The sequence below is a fragment of the Moschus berezovskii genome, chromosome 22, assembly GCF_049115385.1.
Source record: "Moschus berezovskii isolate FMDL1 chromosome 22, NW_MosBer_1.0, whole genome shotgun sequence".
Lineage (NCBI taxonomy): Eukaryota > Metazoa > Chordata > Mammalia > Artiodactyla > Moschidae > Moschus > Moschus berezovskii.
In genome coordinates, this window is record NC_142481.1 from 27,041,734 (window position 1) to 27,062,975 (window position 21,242).

Sequence of the window (21,242 nt, forward strand, 5' to 3'; positions counted from 1 at the left end):
AAAAGACGCTTACTCCTTGGAAGGAAAGTTATGACCAACCTAGACAGCATATTAAAAAGCAGAGACATTACTTTTTCAACAAAGGTCCATCTAGTCAAGGCTAGGGTTTTTCCAGTGGTCATGTATGGATGTGAGAGTTGGACTATAAAGAAAGCTGAGGGTTGAAGAATTGATGCTTTTGAACTGCGGTGCTGGAGAAGACTCTTGAGAATCCCTTGGACAGCAAGGAGAACAAACCAGTCAATCCTAAAGGAAATCAGCCCTGAATGTTCATTGGAAGAACTGATTCTAAAGCTGAAGCTCCAATACTTTGGCCACCAGATGCAAAAAGCTGACTCACTGGAAAAGACTCTAATGTTAGGAAAGGTCAAAGGCAAGAGAAGGGGACAACCACAGATGAGATGGTTGGATGGCATTACCGACTCAATAGACATGAGTTTAAGCACACTCCCGGAGATGGTGAAGAACAGGTAAGCCTGGCATGCTGCATGCAGTCCACGGGGTCGCAAAGTGTCAGACATGACTTAGCAACTGAACAACTATTACTACTATATATAAAACAGGTGAACACAGGGACCTACTGCATAACACAGGAAAGGATATTCGATATCTTGTACTAATCTATGACGGAAAAGAATTTGAAAAAGAATGTATATATATATTTTTAAAACTATATTTATAGATATAAAACTGAATCACTTTTCTGTATACTTGAAAATAACATAACATTGTAAGTTAACTATAATTCAATTTTTAAAAGTCCCCAAAGGTTTTTTATTACAGAAATTCTGTGTTGCAACTGCAGTCACCAAGGTATATTTTACCTCTAAGAATTCATGCCGATATCAGACAGCTGATTTTTTAATTTCACACTAAAATTTGGCTTTTACAATCTTCACATTAATTCAAACAAAAATCTGGGTTAAAGCAAACAACTGTTTATTACAATTGTGATTAAGGGCATGATCTTTGCAATCAGTAAAATCAGGCGTTGAGTCCCTGTTTGAGCACCAACTGGCTATGATCCTGGGGACCAACTGGCTATGATCCTGGGGAAGCACTAAGTACTCCAAACATGCTGCTTTCTCTATAATACGGTAATGATAATAAAAGGAATCACCTTTGTAGAGTCATTTCAAGGATTATGTGAGAATATGTACATAAAGTGATGAATGGAGAGCCTGGAATAAAATAAGTATTCAACTATGATTTGTATTCTTGAATAGGACAGGATGATCATACATTTTACTTGTCTAAAGGGCTGTTTATTCAGGGTTGGCTTTGGCTGTGGGAGAATGGAGGAATACGTTGTACTAACTCAAAAATAACAAAAAGAAAATAATAGCAACATTTATTCACCCCTTACCATGAAAGATGCTTGTTATAAACACTTTACATATATTACCTTTTTAATTTCATGACCATGCTATCAGGAAGCTACCATAATTATCGCCATTTTACAGAAAAGGAATAGAGAGGTTATGGAACTTGTTCGTAGCTATTAGATGTTAAGAGTCAAGATCAAAACTGAGGAAGTTATGACTCTGGAGGTCGCAGTGCATACTCCTGACAGAGAAAGGTTAAATCTATACATCAAATTCCTATTTCCCTACCCAATGACTGCTACTGTAGATAGTCCAACCTCTCTTCATTGGTCTCTGGCAACCTCAGTACAGGAATTAATATAGCCATAAATATATCTCTATAATGATATTCAAATGTTAGTAAGTGATTTTTTATGTGTGTGTATTTTATTTCATTTGAGCCTCTCAACATTTCTATGAGAGATGCTGGGAAGGGTTGGGGGAGGGAGAAGGGGACGACAGAGAATGAGATGGCTGGATGGCATCACCGACTCTGTGGACATGAGTTTGAGTGAACTCCGGGAGTTGGTGATGGACAGGGAGGCCTGACGTGCTGTGATTCATGGGGTCACGGAGAGTCGGACACGACTGAGCGACTGAACTGAACTGAACTGGGTGGACTACACTAGGTAGAATTGCTGGGTGGATTATAACTTCATCTCCACTAAATGTTAAAAAAGATGACAGTCTCTGATTTCTTCCTCTGAACTGCCTATAATATCTACTTTTTCTCACCATTCTCACAGACATCCCTCTAATCAAAGTCTTCATCTCTTTATGCCAGAGAATACCACAACAGCCTCTTAGCTATCTCTCTGGCTCCAACCTCTCCTTTCTTCACTCATGTTTCATGCCCCTGCCAACCACACCTATACATCTCTCATCACGTTGCTTCCTTCCTTAAGAATCCATAGTGATTCCCAAATGCCCATCACATCAAGTCCTAACTCCTCTGCCCAGTCTTCAAGGCTCTTTGCGGTCTGCCCCTCCCTCTCTATCTAGCCTCACTTCCCCAAGGCAACGCAACACCATTTGCTGTAGGGTGACAGGTCAAGTCTGTATTCTCCATATGCAATACAAGCAACCCACTTTTGTTCTGTTCTCACACTTTCTTTCCTATCTGGGGACATCATTTTCCCTCTTTATCACAAGTAAACCCTCACTCAATATCCATCACCATCTCTAACAGACTGTCCAACAACATCCTATCAGTCTCCCTTCTAGTCTTCTCATCCTCATCCTTAACATAGCAGCCAAAATGATTTGCTAACAAGTAATTAAGATCAATTCTTCCCTCCTTAAAATCTCTCACTGACTTCCATTTAAAGTCAACATAAATCCAAATCCCTTAACACAGCACATATAGCTCTTTATGATTTTGGTTTCCTGAGCTAAGCCGTCTGGGTTTAAAAAAGGATAAGAATGATGGCTTCTTCTTTTTTAACGTTATTTTCTCCCAAAGCAACAAAAAAGCAGCACAAAGATTATGAGGAAGATAAGTATTCAGATGGCTGAATATAGTCTCCCATAGTTTCTCTTGGATCTCAGGGAAATGTGCTGAAATTAAGTATGTGTAGACCAGACACAAAGCAGCTTGCAGCTAAGACTAGAAGAATTGAAGTGAGATTTGAACTACTGCCCTCTTCAGGTAAGACAAAATCTGAAGTTTGAGTCTAATTTAATTGCCTGCTAAAACAAAAATTTAACACTTTGAAGGACTATAACAGAATCCACAGCCTTTTCAACATAATTTAATAATGTCCAGGACATAATCCAAAATGACGTGTAATATGACCCATTCTCAAGGAGAAAGATACTCAACAGAAGCCAGGATTGAATGATATAGACATTTCAATGATCATATACAGGTTTTAAAGCAGCAACTATAGCTGTGCTCAGTGAGGTAAAGAAAAATACAATGAATGAAAAAACAGGAAAAATATATGAAGTTTAAACAAAAAACACCACATTTCTAAGTAAGCCATGGTAGAAAAAGAGATCACAAGCAAAGTTAGAAAATATTTTGAAATGAAAACATATAAAAATTATGGGATTCAACTAAAGCAATTCTTATAGGACAATTTAGTAATGGGGCTTTCCTGGTCGCTCAGTCGGTCAAGAATCTGCCTGCAAGGTGGGAGATCCACTCTATGAAATGGGTCTTATTACAATGATCATTGTACAAATGAAGAAACTGAGACACAGAGATGTTAAGCAACTGGCCTGTGGTCACATATTCAAGACTCAAGAAGTGGCAGCTTTCAGATTTGAATGCAGGCAGCCTGACTTCAAAACAAGGGTTTTGTAATAGTTCATATAGAGGAAAAACATGGGAGTAAGTATTCATCATACAACATAAAAAAATTTGGGCATTCTGCTCTAAAAAAAAATTCTTTACCATAACATAAGAACCATATTTATACTGTGAGCAGTGACTTTATCTCATTTCTCATTTTAGCAACACATGATGTATCATATCAAAATAATGTCATTAATTTGATTTTTTGGTTGACATTAAAATTTTAAATTTGTTCTTAAGCTGTAAATAGGCTAAAATATATAATTTTATGTTTTTTCATATTAACTTAATTAATATCATCATTAATATTATGATAAATATTTTCACCAGAAAAAGTAGTATCTCCTCAAAAGACACCATTAAAGAAAACACTGGTGGACACTACTAGCAATACATATATATGACCAAGGACTTGTATTTACTCCATACAAAGGACTCTTACAACTCAATAAATACTTGGAGAAATAAAGAGAAATAATCCAATTAAGAAATGGAAAAAGATCTTAACAATTACTTCAAGAAAGAGATATAGGAGTAGAAAATAAGCACACGAAAAGACAAGAGCTCAACATAAGTAGTCATCAGAGAAATATAAATTAAAACCATAATGACATGACACTACGTATTTTTTAAAATGGCAAAAATTTTTAAAGAATGATATTAAGTGTTGGTAAGGATATGGAGCAGCTGGAACACTTATATCTTGCTGGTCATAATGTAAAATGGTACAATTACTTTGGAAAACATTCAGGTAGATTTTTATACACCTATTATATGATCCAGCGATTCTACTCCTAGTACTTACCCAAGACACACACACACACACACACAGGGCTTCCCAGGTGGTAAAGAATCTGTACCCAAGAGAAACACACACACACACACACACACACACACACACACAAGGCTTCCCAGGTGGTAAAGAATCTGTACCCAAGAGAAACACACACACACACACACACACACACACACACACACACACGGCTTCCCAGGTGGTAAAGAATCTGTACCCAAGAGAAACACACACACACACACACACACACACACACACGGCTTCCCAGGTGGTAAAGAATCTGTACCCAAGAGAAACACACACACACACACACACACACACACACGGCTTCCCAGGTGGTAAAGAATCTGTACCCAAGAGAAACACACACACACACACACACACACACACGGCTTCCCAGGTGGTAAAGAATCTGCACACACACACACACACACACACACGGCTTCCCAGGTGGTAAAGAATCTGTACCCAAGAGAAACACACACACACACACACACACACACACACACACACACACGGCTTCCCAGGTGGTAAAGAATCTGTACCCAACACACACACACACACACACACACACACACGGCTTCCCAGGTGGTAAAGAATCTGTACCCAAGAGAAACACACACACACACACACACACACACACGGCTTCCCAGGTGGTAAAGAATCTGTACCCAAGAGAAACACACACACACACACACACACACACACACACACACATGGCTTCCCAGGTGGTAAAGAATCTGCACACACACACACACACACACAAACACACACACATGGCTTCCCAGGTGGTAAAGAATCTGCCTGCAATGCAGGAGACTCAGTAGACGCAGGTTTGATTCCTGCGTCAGGAAGATCTCCTGGAGAAGGATGTAGCAACCTGCTCCAGTATTCCTGCCTGGAAAATTATATGGAGAAGCCTGGCGGGCTACAGTCCGGAGTCGAGTCGGACACGACTCAACATGCACCACCACCACATATCTTCACACGAAGACTTGTACCAGAATATTCATAGCAACCACACTCAGAATAGCTCAAAACTGGAAACAACTTGAATGTCCATCAACAACAGGTAAATGTATGAATGACTGTGGTACATTCAAATATAGTACTACTACTTAGTAATAAAAAGTGGTGAACTACTAACAGACACAACAAGGATGGCAAAAACTTTTGCTGAGCAAAAGAATTCAGACACAAAAGGGTACACACTTTATGATTCCATTTACAGGGCTTCCCTGGTGGCTCAGAGGTTAAAGCGTCTGCCTCCAATGCGGGAGACCTGGGTTCGATCCCTGGGTCGGGAAGATCCCCTGGCGAAGGAAACGGTAACCCACTCCAGTATTCTTGCCTGGAGAATACCATGGACGGAGAAGCCTGGTAGGCTACAGTCCACGGGGTCGCATAGAGTCGGACACGACTGAGCGACGGAACAGAACAGAACAGAATCTACAGTAGCAGAATGCATATCAGTGGTTGTCTGAGCTGGGGTGTGAAATGGGAGATGATGCGGGAACAAAGGAACTTTCTAAGGCGACAAAAATGTTCTATATTTTGACTGTGGTGATGGTTACATGAGTTTACAGCAAACCTCATTGAAATGTACACTTGAAACAGGGGCATTTATTGGATGTAAATTACAACTTGGTAAAGTTGATTTCAAAGAAAGCGAACTGCAGACTAATAATATGTAATAGTATATAATTATAGTAAAAATAATAGTATGTTAAGATTCTGTTTTTTGTAAAAGAAAGCCCATGTAAAAAGCCCACATATGTTTGCATATATCTGCAGGAACACAGGAAGAGGTGTGAAAGAATACATACCAAACTATTATCATTGTTTACCTTGGGAGGTAAGAATATTAACTATAATATTTGGCAGAGACTGGATTTTTCTTTATACACCTATATATATCCATGTATTGTTAGGCTTCTGTCAACAAACACAATAAGCATGCACTAATATGCAGATATGTCTACCAATATGCCATCCCTGAACGTGGTTTCTCTCATCAAGAATCAGAGGCTACTTCCCTTCCCCTTGAACCTGGGTTGGTCTGGGAACTGACTTTGACAGCAGACTGTGGCAGAAGTCATACTAAGCCAATGCTAGGTTTAGCTCTTAAGAGGCCTGCAGGTTTCTGTTTCTGTTCTCTGGGAAACCATTCACCATACTGAAAAGAAGTTTGGCTTAGAATGATGACCATCCACACAGAAGAACAGACAGAAGCCATATGGAGGAGCACTAGGGTGCCCCAGTCAAGGTCCCAGCTGAATGCAACCTCCTGGGTGAGCCTAGCCAATTCCGCAGGCAGTAAAACAGCCACCAGCTGAGCCCAGACACCACCATGTGCAGCAGAGATGAGATGTCCCTGCCAAGTATTATGTGGTTCACAGAATTCTGAACAAATAAATGGTGGCAGTTTTTGTTTTATTCTTAAATTTTGGCCATACCCCGTAGCAAATGGGACACTAGCTCCCCAACCAGGGATTGAACCTGCGCCCCTCATATTGGAAAGGAGAGTCTCAACCACCGGACCTCCAGGGAAGTCCCTAAATGGTGGCTGTTTTAAGCCATTGTGTTCTGAACTCTTTTACTACATATAAGGGAACCACAACATATGCTATGAAGCAAAAAGCCCTTAAACTAACATTTTAAAATTAGTAAATTAAAAGTCTAAATATTTCTGGAAACTACTTAATTAGAATGCCCTTAAGGTGATTGATTATAATGCTGCACTTTTAAACAAGTTTCGTTGAGAAAGATACTTCTAAAAGCGATTTGTCATTCCTTGACTAGTATTATATGTTATTTAACAGCAAAACACATTAATAATTTATTACTTTTTTTTGGCTGCTGCTGTGCAGCTTGTAAGACATTAGTTCCCCAACCAGGAATTGAACCCACGCCCCTGGCAATGAAACCGTGGAGTCCTAACCACTGGTGAGCCAGGGAATTCCCAGGAATTTATTACTTAAAATGCCTTTCTTCCCATCGCAGTCAAGACAAACAACAAAATAACACAAAAGAGGATATTTTTAGTCCACTCTCTTTGAAAAACAATTTTCAAAAGATATTTTTCTCTATTTGACAACAGACATAGCAGGGGGCTTCAAAAAGCCCTATCTCACCTACAATTCCAGGAGGTAATCTGCTAGTATATAAACAATTTAAAATAAAAACAGCCAGTGACTGAGTGAATCCACTTTGGCAAGTATCAATCTCACAGAAATAAAGGCCCAGTACTTTAATATGTACATATATATGAACTTTGCATATATACATATCTAATAAATATGTTCACTGGCCCACATAAATGAGACTTTATATTGCAGCACAGCATGGCATAGGAAAAAAATAGAAAAAAAATGAAGTTTCAGCCACAGACAAACGGCTGAATAAGTGAACTGTGGGGCATCTACACTATAAAATTCTATGCAGCTGTTTAAAAGCGTCTCTCTTTGGACTTCCCTGGTGGTACAGTGGGTAGGAATCTGCCTGCCAACGCAGGGGACACATGTTTGTCCCATGGTCCAGGATGATTCCATGTGCCGCGGAGCAACTAAGCCCGTGCGCCACAACTACTGAAGTCCGAGCACCTAGAGCCCGTGCTCCACAATGAGAAGCCACCAAAATGAGAATTCCTCCCACAATAAAGAGTAGCCACCGCTCACCGCAACTAGAGAAAGCCCTCACACAGCAACCAAGACCCAGCCCAGCCATAAATAAATAAATAAAGTTAAAAAAAATAAAAACTGACTCACATTTAAAAAAATTTTTTTTTTTTAAAAAAAGCTCCTCTCCTCATCTTAAATCCCAGGCTAACCCAACTGGGTTAACTCACAGCAGCCTGCTGGACAAATCCAATTATTCCATTTTCCTTTGTCTTCTACCACTGACTAGACAGTGTTCATCAGAGCAGAGCCTGGTGCCGAAACTGCTCCTCTATGGGCAGGGATCGTCAGGTTTTCTAGAATCACACTATAGGCTTCATCCTGCAGTTGGATGGGATGATGGGCTACTTATCACATAGATGAACTGTAAAGTGACAACACTGAACTAAAACAAAACCAGATGATACAGAAAGAGTTGACAAAACACATTAAATGAGTGTTATGCAGGCTGTAAGAGATATACATATATAATACACACATATATACATCTCTTAAAAGCCCAGGACCCACCCTTCTCAGGGCATATAGAGTCATTTGAGAAAAGGTGCTTTCTAACCAAGAAGTACAAGCTGCTGTGCCCCAGTATTCTCAGTGTCACCAGCTGCCATGATACAGTCTAAAAGAGACCTGAAATTTAGTTCTCTCTTCTCATTCCTCATTCCGAATATTAATTCCTTGTTCTTTCTTACAGTGTTCCCTGAAGGTAAACTCTTCAGATGAAACAACGTGAATCTGACTTTCTATCTCTGCTCTTAATTTTCGACGTTTCTGACCTAGAGTAAACTAGAACTTGTCTAAGCTTGCTGATTAGAAGACTACATTCTGCCTCTAAAAATAAAGTGCTGTTCTTTGTATGTCATGATGACACTACCAGATCTGAGTTGCTCTTCCAGGGCAGCTCTGAGTCATAAACCCACCCTTCCATCCATCAGTCCCTCCGTGACCTCCTTCCCTTCATGCACCCCCTCTCCCTCCAACATTCTCTGACAGATTCCTCCATTCATTCTGGGAGCAAAGGTACACATTTCGGAGATGGCTGGTCAGGGTTAGCAGAGAAAGCAATGTCAAACCACTCCAGTACTCTTGCCTGTAAAATCCCAAGGATGGAGGAGCCTGGTAGGCTGCATTCCATGAGCTAGCGAAGAGTCAGACAAGACTGAGCGACTTCACTTTCACTTTTCACTTTCATGCATTGGAGAAGGAGATGGCAACCCACTCCAGTGTTCTTGCCTGGAGAATCCCGGGATGGAGGAGCCTAGGGGGCTGCCATTTATGGGGTTTCACTGAGTTGGACACACCTGAAGCGACTTAGCAGCAGCAGCAGCAGGTCAGGGTTAGAGGATAGGTATGAAGCCATGGAATAATTTTTCTCTGTGAGATCTTGGCCGTCTCTTTCACTGCTGACATGAGATTACATATCTGGAGGGCAACTTAGCACTAAATATCAAGAGCCTTAAAGTATAAGCATGCACATATTTTGACCAAGTAATTTCCCTGTAGGAACCAACCCTAAGGAAAGACTCAAAGATTCACCAAAGAATTTATGTATAAGAATAATCAATAGCACACTTTTCATAATCCTCATAAAGTTCCTCATAAAGAAACCAGAACCACCTAATTAAACACTAATATCTTTTGAGAAGATAATTAAATAAAATTATGATAAATTCAGGTGATTAATTATAATAACCAATAAATCTTATATTTTCAAGAAATATTTAATGAAATGGAAAAGTGTTTATAAATAATGTTAAATGGAAAAAGGCAGCATACATACAGTATAAGTCTGAGAAAGAAAAAGAAACTAAAGGAAACATCAAAATATAAACAAAGAATGGTTACTTCTGAATGGTGAAACTATCAGTGATTACTTTTTTTACTTTTTAATATTTTCCAAAATTATTACATACTACTAATACAATTAGGAAAGGAAAAGTCTATAAATAACTTTTAAAGTTATACCTCTAAAAAAAAAATTGACATGAGGAAAAGAAAACAGAAAGAAGTGAAGAAAAAAATTATTCAGCCTGAGCCCAACTTTTAATTTTGGCCAGATTAATATTTTTAATTCACATTAATGTAAGTATTTGTTGAACTATACTGATGCTAACTTAGGCAAACTTGGCAAGAAGCATTTCATTTGATTTTCTGAATTTTCCTGAAAAATTCTCCTTTCAAAGTATATAAACTCTAATACTTGACAGTCATTCAATGCTGCTGAAATCTATGAATATTGAACTCCCAGACTGGTATCCAATTATTCACACATTCAACATACTTTTTCACTTTAGATCAGGCTTTGCCATTAGTTGAAAATCTCGGAAAGCTGACAGACAAAAGCTGTTTTTTAAAAACTAACCTGCTGTGTTTGATAACAATGCGGAACTGATGTAGCCCCATAGCACTCTGCCACGTTTAACTGCAGGGTCTGAGCAGAAAAAGAACAGATGAGCCTGTTTCCTCTGAGCTCCCACAACACTCCACACAGGCCTCTCCATAAATTAGCAGGTCACCTCACAATGATGGGTGTATAAGCTGACCTCTCTGACTAAACTATAAGCTTCTTGAAGGAAGAGACTGTGGATTTTCTGTGCTTCTATCTCCAGCCTTAGGCACAGAACCCACCATTCAGTGCATACTCAAAAAATATTTTTAAACTGAACTACACTGATGACTCTATGCTCCAAATTAAGAAAAAAAAATAACCATATTCAAGATAAACAAAACCAACTTCGAGCATTAGGAAGAGTTACCAAATAACTCAGGAATGTATATGATTTAGAACTTGACAAAAGCAGGAAATTAAACAAGCACTCAGAGAATGTTCGGGTATTACTACAGGCAGAGGTGGAAACTATTCTTCCACCAAAGACTTCTGATCCAAGCTCGAGACTGAAATGAGAGCCACAAGTAAGTAAAAAGCAGTTCCATTTATTTCTCCCTTTTACCTTAGAATGAGAAATAAATATTAACAAAGGATATAACATATTCCCTAAATACAAGAGATAATTTTAAAAGGCACTTTAGTTCTTATTATGGTTCATTAAATGTAAACAGAAGGCAAAAATAGAGACATATGTAATTGCTTCAAAGGTGGTCACAAGCTCTAATAAGGACACACTTCTATAGTTAGCAAAAATCAGAAAAGGCTATCCACTAAAAAGTATGCTCCTAAGATTGCTATAAAATACATAATATTAGCCATATGCAGAACTTCCCATATGCAAAAGGACTTGTAAATGCATTACAAAAATGAATGAATAACTTCTTCCAACTCTCTCTAGTGAGAGGGCAATCTAGGTTGCAACTGAGATGGGGGATAGGCTGGAATTCAGCTAAAGCCATGAGGATGACTGCACAGCTGAGTATGGGGACAGCTCCAGAGCATGCCATTCAATACAATGATGTCTCTCAGACTTTCTGAACCTGTGAACAACCTGCACAATTGTATGTAGAAGTCCTGGATTTAATTAACGCATCTGTGATGTTATGAAGCAGAAACAGGAGCTCCAGAACAGGGCACATCAACAGAAGGCCTACTGACATTCTTGGCCAGGTCATTTTTGGTTGCAGGGGGCTGTCCTGGGCACTGCAGAATATTAAAAAACTTCCCTAGTGTCTACCCACTTAATGCCAGTAACATCCTCCCTGCCCCCAGCTATAACAACTAAAAATGTCTCCAGACATTGCCAATGTCCCCTGGGGGGCAAAATTCTTCCCTCCACTGCCCCATTTGAGACTCACTGGTCTAGAGGAACAAAGAATTGAGTAGTGTTGGTCCAGCTCTGCTGAAGAGAGAGAATACACTGTATCTGCCATATGTGACAGAGAAGGCATGGCACCCCACTCCAGTACTCTTGCCTGGAAAAGCCCATGGATGGAGGAGCCTGGTAGGCTGCAATCCATGGGGTCGCTAAGAGTCGGACATGACTAAGCGACTTCACTTTTACTTTTCACTTTCATGCATTGGAGAAGGAAATGGCAACCCACTCCAGTGTTCTTGCCTGGAGAATCCCAGGGACGGGGGAGCCTGGTGGGCTTCCATCTATGGGGTCGCACGGGAGTCGACATGACTGAAGCGACTTGGCGGCAGCGGCCATATGTGAGCAAAAAGTGTAGTCTACAACAGATCAGGAATAACACTAGGCAATCTCAGAAGGAAATATCCTCACAGATGAACTCAATACCTTTTGCTTTAATTGCACTTGCCAGGCGTTGTCCCAATTATCAATTCAATATCTTGAGCACAGTTATTTAATTCTATACATTTAAAAGAAGTTTTAAAAAATGCAATGACATATAACAACCCACAGGTTATTGCTGACACTGGGCCATATAAGAGGAAACAGATGGAGAAACATTTGGAGTGACTGGTAATTTAGCAATGTGTTAAGATTAAATTTCTAAAAGTACAATAAAAAAACTAAATAGTTCTTTAAATAAAAGAAATGAAACTAAAAAAGAAGAAATGGAGAAAAAAGGAAATGAAACTAAAATTCTTCTACCATATTTTCTACGTTAAGGAATCGAGATTAAAATATTGGTTTGCCAAAAACTTCATTTGTGGTTTTCCATAAGATTATACAGAAAACCCCAAACCAACTTTTCGGCCAACACAATATATAGATTCATACTTATATGATGTTGCTTTAAGAAAGCCTTTCTATATAAGAGAGAAACTATAAAGGAAAAGATGATTTGCCTACATCAAAATAAAAAGCTTCTGCAATTCAAAACAAGTTAAACAGAAAATGCGAACAAAACTAAAATGTAAACCCAAAGAAAATATTTTCAACATAAATGTTAGTGGTTCAAGATCTATAAGTATATAAAGCTTTACAAATTAAATAACAAAATAAACACCACAATGGAAAAATGAAGGATAGGAAGAAGCAATTCATATGCATGCACACACGTACACACAAAAATTTAGCCAATAAAAATATGAAAACTATTTAACCCTATCAATTGAATAAATGGAAATTAAAAACACAATAGCATTTCTTTATCTATCTGTTTGATAAAAATAACACACAGCATAATAGTGCTGATGAAGGTACAAATATTCTCAAACATTAAGATATAAACTGGCACAATTTCTTGGGAAGACAATTTAGCAATAAATACATTAAAAAATATGTACATGCTTTTAAGAAATTCTACTTTTAGAAAATTTTCCTAGGAAATTGTCATAGGTCTACACAAAGATTTAGCTATAAGAATATTCATCTTAATGTAATTCAAAATAGTGAAAAATCAGAACAACTATAAGTTGGACAGTTGAAAAAAATTATGATACATTCAAATGATATATTATCATGTAATCATTAAAAATCATAGAGGATGTGGAAAATGTGCATTTTAATGACAGGAAAAAGATGTTTACTGACATGGGAAATTTTTCAGGATATGGTATCGTGCAGTGGGTAAGACAGACTGCCTGGGTTGAAATTTTGGATCCATCATTAATTAGCTGTGTAACATTAGGCAAGTTAGTAACCCTCTCCGAACCTGTTTCCTAATGTGTAAAGAAAGGTAACTTCTATGCAATAACACCAATAATCGAGGCAACAATCACCAGTGGTTACTTAAAATCAACAGGTGGAAGGTTGACGGAGAAGTTTATTATGGATTTATCCTATGGGAGACATCACTGACCAATCTTCACATCACTAAAAGAGGACACCAGACATCATACACCTTGAAATGTGAGACAACAGGAAACAGAAAGCACAACATAAGCCTCTGATATATTCTTGCCCCTTAAAATCTGACCCAAATTTACCCAAGCGCCTATATCTATCAACTTACTGGAAATGTGGGGATTTAATTCCATTAAAATGAGATTCACAAGACATGCTGATAAAATGTCAGAAGAGTGCTTACCTCTGGGGCAGGTATAGACTAGGAAGGGAAAAAAGGAAACTTTATGGGTTATTAGAAGTTTCTCCATATTGATCTGGGTGATGGCAAATATGTAAAGAATAATAAAACTACACTATTAAAATTAGTATACTTTATATACTTTTTTATATGTATATAATACTTCAATTGTTTTAATGGAAAGTTAAAAAAATAAAATAAAAGCTCCAGCTGACTTTTCACCACTGTCTAGTGGTAGAAAGAAAAGTAGGGGTGGTTAGAGAATTGAAGCCAACAGGAAGTGGTGGTGTACAGCACCTGGCTGCTACCTGTGGGCCTCACGCTCCCATGGAACTGCCCCTGCTGCAAAGAAGAGCTGGAGGGTGGGGAGAGCACAAGGACCGGACCACTGGGAAATTAGGGTACTTATTAAAGAAATCTTATAAAGTGGCTGTCACAAGGATTTCCACACCAATAGGAAACTAAGGATATTGGCTACATTGTAAAAATAGGTTTTAATTTCACTTAAAGGATTTCAATAAGCTATCTCATCTACACATCTGGACAAGTTGGTAAAGTGAATTAGAAAGTAGCAGTTAAAGCTAAGGCAGTGTTTACAGCTGGATACTTGTTGGAAGACATCAGGAAGATTAGAACTTTGAGCATTGATGGAATATGCTTTGAAATGCCAGAAGGCGGTTTTGGAAATTGGCCTAATTATAGGAATACGTAAGGAGGAGCAAAACCTGTCTCTCACTCAACCTAGTCCTTCATCCCCACTTTCACTCTCACCTCAGGAAGTGATCTGGACTGGCCCATGGAGACAGACAAGTGTGCATTTTCAGTGTTTATCTTCCCAATGGTAGAGGTCTACCAGAAGTTTCAAAGAAAAGATACATTCTGCTGACGCCATCTATGTATCAGACACATTCTTCCTGAGATGGACAGTCATCCCAGCTCTGAGGAAAATCAGGCCCTGACAGAGCTCAGGGGAAGAGACTAAGCAGCTGCAGGAGCATGGGCCCTACTGGGCCAATCTCTTGGTGTGCTCTGAACATTTGCTAAATCCTTGAACATAAAATAGCTCATCCCAGCTCCGAAACTGTCCTCCCCTTGCTAGCGTAACAAGCCTCCAAGGTGCATAAACGTTGGTTCCACAGCCACACCACTCCCTGAACCCAGTTCAGAGGCTGGAACAAGAAAACTCACCTAATGCCCTGACGATTCGCATCAGGATTTCCCCCACTTTCATTCTGGTCTCCGTTGTGTGCCTGTCTTTACTGCTGTCATACTGAGCCAGCAGGCCAGGTAAGATTTTCTCAGGGTACACATCTGAGAGGAGGGCAACCCCTAGGGTTAAAAATAGAAAGAAAGGATTCATTACTGTTTAGCACTGAAAGGAAAATAAGCCCAGACAGCTTGTGATGGGATGAACACAGAGACATTTAAATCCACCTCTGTAATTTCACCAGCAAGGAAAGGCTGCCATTCATTTGGAATGACAACATTGGCAGTGGAAAGAACATGGGTCTTAGAGTGCACACTGCTGGATTCTTCTGGTCTCAGCCCTATATGATCTCTAAGATCACATTCAGCACTGACATTCTATGACCTATGGATTCTAGACTCTGGAAGGTGAGGCTAGATGATTACATAACATAGCAGGGATACACACTGCAGTGGGAACAGACTTGATCAAATGCCCTGGAGGGAGTCTTTCAGGTCTGAGTCAGTAAGGTTCTAAGCCTAGTATCGCTCCTGCCAATCCATCAGCCTGGAGCACAGTAGTGCTTCCTATCTTTGCTGCAGTTCTTTACCCTAGAATGAGTTTTCTCTGTAAAAGTGACAATGATGAGAACAATTTCCGTAAGGAAATAAGGAATGCAAATTCTGGGCATGATGAGGAATAGAGACCTATGCTTCCAGCTGAGTTTCCTGATCAGAAGGAGAGAAGATCCTGCTCCTGATTCCTCCTTCCTAGTACTTGCCGACACCCTCTCTCTTCATACAGCACACCTAGAGGTGGAATCTGCAGTAATGGCAACATTATCTGAGCCTAGACCCACAGCAAGCAAACTTCACAAAGGTTGAGAGAAGAAGGGAGATAAGACTAACACAGGACCAGAAATAAAAACCCTAGTCTCAAAGCTATATAAATACAAATTCCATTACTTTGGGGTGAGGGAAGGTTTGGGGAGACGTTACGCACTTCTAAAGAATAGTGAGGAAAAAGAAACATCCGCAGGTGTTCTATCACTGATGTCATCACAAGGCCTAGTACATATTACAGACCTGCAGCAACCATAACTCCTACTTCATCAGAAGTTCCCAACTCGGCAACTCCGTGGATCTGTCTCCTTTTAGGAATACAGTTATACCTTTATAATGAAAATCGGTGGGGAAAGGGGATTTGCTCTAAAACACTTTGACCTGTATCTAGCGTCTCTGAAAAATATGTATTACCAGAGTCGCTTCTACTGTCATTTATGCCTAATTTTCTCTCAGTAATCTTTAGCAGAGAAGTTATTTACTTCTGTGAGCACATTCTGCTGTATACTTCAAAACCAAACAAACTAGGACTTCCCTGGTAGTCTAGTGGTTAAGAATCTGCCTTCCAATGCAAGAGGTGCAGGGACGATCCCTGGTCAGGGAACTAAGGTTCCACATGCCACTGAGCAACTAAACCCACACAACACAACTAGAGAAGTCAGTGCCCTGCCACGAAGACCCAGTGCAGCCAAAATTAAAAACAGAACAAAACCCAAGTGAGCTCTTGATTTTCTCTCTGCAGCAAACAGACTTTGGTTGCACACAGCATCTATCCTCTCTTCTGGCAGTGACACCTCTTGTTCCTTTAGGAAATTTTCCTTCCCTATTCTCAGTCTATGTTGTTTGGGTGGGGTGAATGATGGACATGAGTTTGAGTGAACTCCGGGAGTTGGTGATGGACAGGGAGGCCCGGTGTGCTGCGATTCACGGGGTCGCAAAGAGTTGTACACGACTGAGCGACTGAACTGAACTGAATGACCCACTCATGTGTGAACAAACTCATATCAAGGGTGCCTGAGGATATTCCATCCCATCACCACCACAATGTCTGGTTCAGGAATGAGGAAAGAGACTCAATCCTAAAACCAATTTTGGAACTACTAGGGAAGATGATCTCCTGGAGTTTGTGTGGATGTGTCTGTGTGGAGTTTGTGTTTATTTTGGCTCTTTGTTTTCTTGTTTTTGCCTGTTGAAGTGATTAACCTGGAGCTCCCAGTGGCCATCACTGGGAGAAAGTCTGCCCCACAACAGTGCCAATAAGGAGGAGGGTTGAACCAAGAGACAAAGGAGGAAGAGAGAACTGCATCAATGCTCTGAGCCCCTGGATCCAATTATACTTCTACTCATTAGAACCTTAGGGTACATAAGCCAATAAATATCCTTTTACATTTACACCAAATTGATTATTTTTCACCCAAAGGAATCCTAATATATATCTTTGTTCAGATTAAAGAAACAAATCCAGGTTAAAAAATAAAGTTTCCCATAATGCTAGACTTGTAATTCTACCAGGGAGCTTTAATTCTTCTAATCTTTCATAAAAAGGTTGCCGACCGCACAGTACAATTTCCTTGCTTCCCACAGTTCCAGGTTAGCGATTGTTTATCTTCCTGCTGGCCTGCTCCACTAAGGGCTGCCAAATGGCTCTCTGTTTGAATTTACCTTCTAGGATACAGTTGCTACCTATGAATTTATAAATCCCTAGAGAACACTGGTTCCTTCCTTACTCTTACATGAAGCAGTGAAGAGAATCACATATGATGGTTAAGACTATAGAACAATATTTTTTAAAAAAAGATAAGATTTTTAAAATTTTGACGACTGAGGAAACCTGGCCTTAACCTTCCTATGACCCTTGGCCCTTCCTTTGTAATCTGAAAAATGGGGTAATTTCTGGGTCAGTCCAGGGTTTAAGGAAATATGACACATCAATCCCTTTGGCAATAAGGACCAAATGATTGTGTGAGAGATACCTGTTCCTGCTCTGATCACAGGAAAATGACTAGGCATTTTGAGATGTGGTGGAACAGATAAGATACACAGAAGGCAAAGGTGAATCAGATCTGGCAAGAGTTCATAAAAATGTTCTGATCTGTGTTTGGGGGCAAAGCATAGGATAAGGCAAATTAACCAACTGAAAAAATATTACTGAAAGTAATTATGCAACAAAATAGAGATAGTCAATTTTGTAAAACAACTGTTTTTCCCCCCAAAGACTTTCATGACAAAACCAGAAATGTATTCTGATCCAGTGTTCACTTCAAGATGATCCCTTAGCATACTGCTCAGTGATCTGCAGATCTTAGAAAGTCACGGCAGTTTAGGTCTCACTTTACATAGGGGTTTTACAATGTAGGAAAGATAGTCTAATCCCAAATATCTTTGCTGACTAACTCTCTCCTGGAAATCTGCTAAGTCATCTCCACTTTAAAACTAACCTGACTTACTCTTCTGAGTAGATAACAACTTACCTCCCAAAATATCCACATCAACTTTAAAACCACCTACTCATTTGAATTTCTGCTGAAAACTGTAAGAAACAGAAACGCCTGCATACTGTATGACTCTATTTACATAAAAATGTCCAATACAGGCAAATCTGCAGACAGAAAGTAGATTTCGTGGTTGCTTAGGCTTAAGGCTGTGGGAGTTGGGTAAGAAACAGAGACTGACTGCTAATGATATGGAATTTCATTATGAAGAGACAAAAACATTCTAAAATTAATTACCATGATGGTTACACACACTGTGAGTATAATAAAAAGCACTGAATTGTATACTTTAAATGGGTGAATTGTATGAAATATGAATTATATCTCAAAGACCTGTTATTTAAAAACTGTAAGATTCATAAAACTCAATAGCAAAAAGAAAAAAAAAATCTGACTGAAAAGTGAGCAGATGATCTGAACAGGGATTCTTCTAAAGAAGACAGAGAGATGGCTAAGAGACACATGAAAAGATATTTAACATCACTAATCACCAGGGAAATATAAAACAAAAACCACAATGAGATGCCATCTCACACCTGTCAGAAAGCTATTATCAAACAGATAAGAAATAACAAGCGTTGGAGAAGATGTGGCAAAAATGGGATTCTCATGAACTGTTTGCTGGTGGGAAGGTAAACTGGTATGACTACTACGGAAAACAGTACGGAGGTTCATGAAAAGAGTAAAAATAGAGCTACCATAAGACCTAGCAATTCTACCACTAGGCATTTATCTGAAGAATATAAAATCACAAACTCAAAAAGATACGTGCACTCCTATGTTCATTACATAGGAGTAATGAACACTGTTTACAATAGCCAAGACACCGAAACAATCTAAATGTCCATCAATGGGTAAATGGACAAAGAAGACATTGGTAAATAAATACAATGCAAAGCTACTCATCCATAAAAAGGAAAACTCTTAAATTTTCAACATGGATGGACCTTGAGAGAACTAACTATGCCAAGTAAAATAAGTCAGACACAGAAAGATATTCACAAGAAAATGAGAAGCTTTTAAAGAACTTTTATGGAGTAAATTCTAAGATCCATTGTTAAGTGAAATGCAAGGTGCAAAATGATGTGTATAAAAATTCAACAATTTGTGTACAAAGGGGAAATACTCATGAATAGTTCTGTAAAGATATACAAGAAAGCAATGATATTGCTTCTTTCTAGGGAGGGAAAAGGAGTAACTAGAGGATAGAAAAGAGGGATTTTTTAACTCTGTATCTTTGTATTCCTTTTTAATTTTGAACCATGTATCAAACATAAATAAACAAAAGTTAAAAATCTGTGCTAAGGGACAAGGTCTTTTAAAATAGAACAGCCTCTTTTAGAGGTGAAAATGTAAAAATAATTTTCAATCGGATGTAACAGAATGACCACAAGCATCTTCCCCCTGAAATCTCTCTACAGTTAACAGACAAGGAGTAAAAAAGGAATAAACTGATAAACAAGAATGAAAAGAATATAGATATCAAAGGCTGAAGTATGAGTAAAGAGAACAAAGATGGGACAAAACAATAACATGCATTTGCTAGAGCCGTTGGATCATTTGGGGAAAACAGCAATTATTTGATAGAAAACTAAGCAAATACACAAGAAAGGACAACTGAACTAGGCATAGCCATGAGTAATATTCACAGAGTCAGCAGCAAACACTGTCCAGTGATTTAGCCAAAAACTGTGAAAGGGAAATGGAAGAGAAGGGGTATAGGTACGCACGTCCGGGCATGCATGTGCATGTGGATGGTAACCCTCCATCCAACTTACAGGAAATGAGTAGATAATGTGCAGAAATTTTAACATCGAGATCTGTGAAAGCATTTTACGTATAAGTATACTAGAACAAACTACTTAAGGTGGGTGGAGGGGATGATTATCACTGAGGACTAACTGTGAGGGGTAAGCTGGGAAGGAGACAAGCTTCTCCATTCTTCACAAAGGATGTTCAAAGAAATTAACAGACACATATTAATTTTAAAAACTAGAAAAAAGGTAAAATGTATATTAACCTGGGAAGAAGCTCTAGTTTGAAAGAACAATGATGGTGAAGAGGTAAGGCACAAGGAACTTTTCCTTCCGATTCCAAAAAGATAATCACCAGCCTGTGACGGTCCTCTCCTGCTGCAGCTCAAGGACACAAAGAGAAAAAGAAAGGCTGACCCTGGAGAGAAGGAGACTGCTACCCTCTAGCAGATATTTCAGTTGCTAAATTAGAGACTGCTCATTATAATGGAAATTAACAATCATTTCAGCTCCAAGAATCCAGGAAGCTGCACAAACTGGGGAAGTTGGTTATTAAATCAAGGAAGTATGGGAACTCAACTGAATAGCCAGGTTGTCTTTGTAATTAGAGTAAATGATAATGTCTAGCATGTCAACATAATGTTCAGTTTCTCTAAAGCTCCAACGTTGTGCTAAGTATGGACAAGCTCCAACACATTTATAAAGATTTAAAGTGAGTGTTACTCAGGCCTGAGGAAAAAAGAAGGTTAGACTAATAAGTTGAAGATCTGTAAGAATGGCGGTATGGTACCCTACAGTCTGCCTCTTTAAACCAAGATCTAAATAATATACTCAAACACTAAAATCAGGCAAATATGTTTACTTACATTGTTCTCTAATTCCCATTTTGGAAGGAAAAAAGCTATAATCTATATTTAGTGACAGTTAACTGTAGCCAGAAGCCATTTGGATT

General features: G+C 39.0%; 1 protein-coding gene across 5 annotated transcripts in view; it reads right to left on the minus strand.

The window, feature by feature from the left end:
* Window positions 1-21,242, minus strand: part of TANGO6 (transport and golgi organization 6 homolog) — a 180,659-nt gene that overhangs the window by 63,520 nt on the left and 95,897 nt on the right. For 4 of the 5 annotated variants that reach the window (XR_016035983.1, XM_088830976.1, XM_088830975.1 and 1 more), the window contains exon 15: window positions 15,205-15,345. The exons of the other annotated variant lie outside the window; for it this stretch is intronic. Coding sequence is in view for 3 of the 4 variants with exons in the window: in XM_088830976.1 (XP_088687102.1) it covers window positions 15,205-15,345 (141 nt within the window). In the remaining variant the exon portion in view is untranslated. The remainder of the gene's footprint in view (window positions 1-15,204; window positions 15,346-21,242) is intronic. 5 annotated transcript variants of the gene reach the window in all.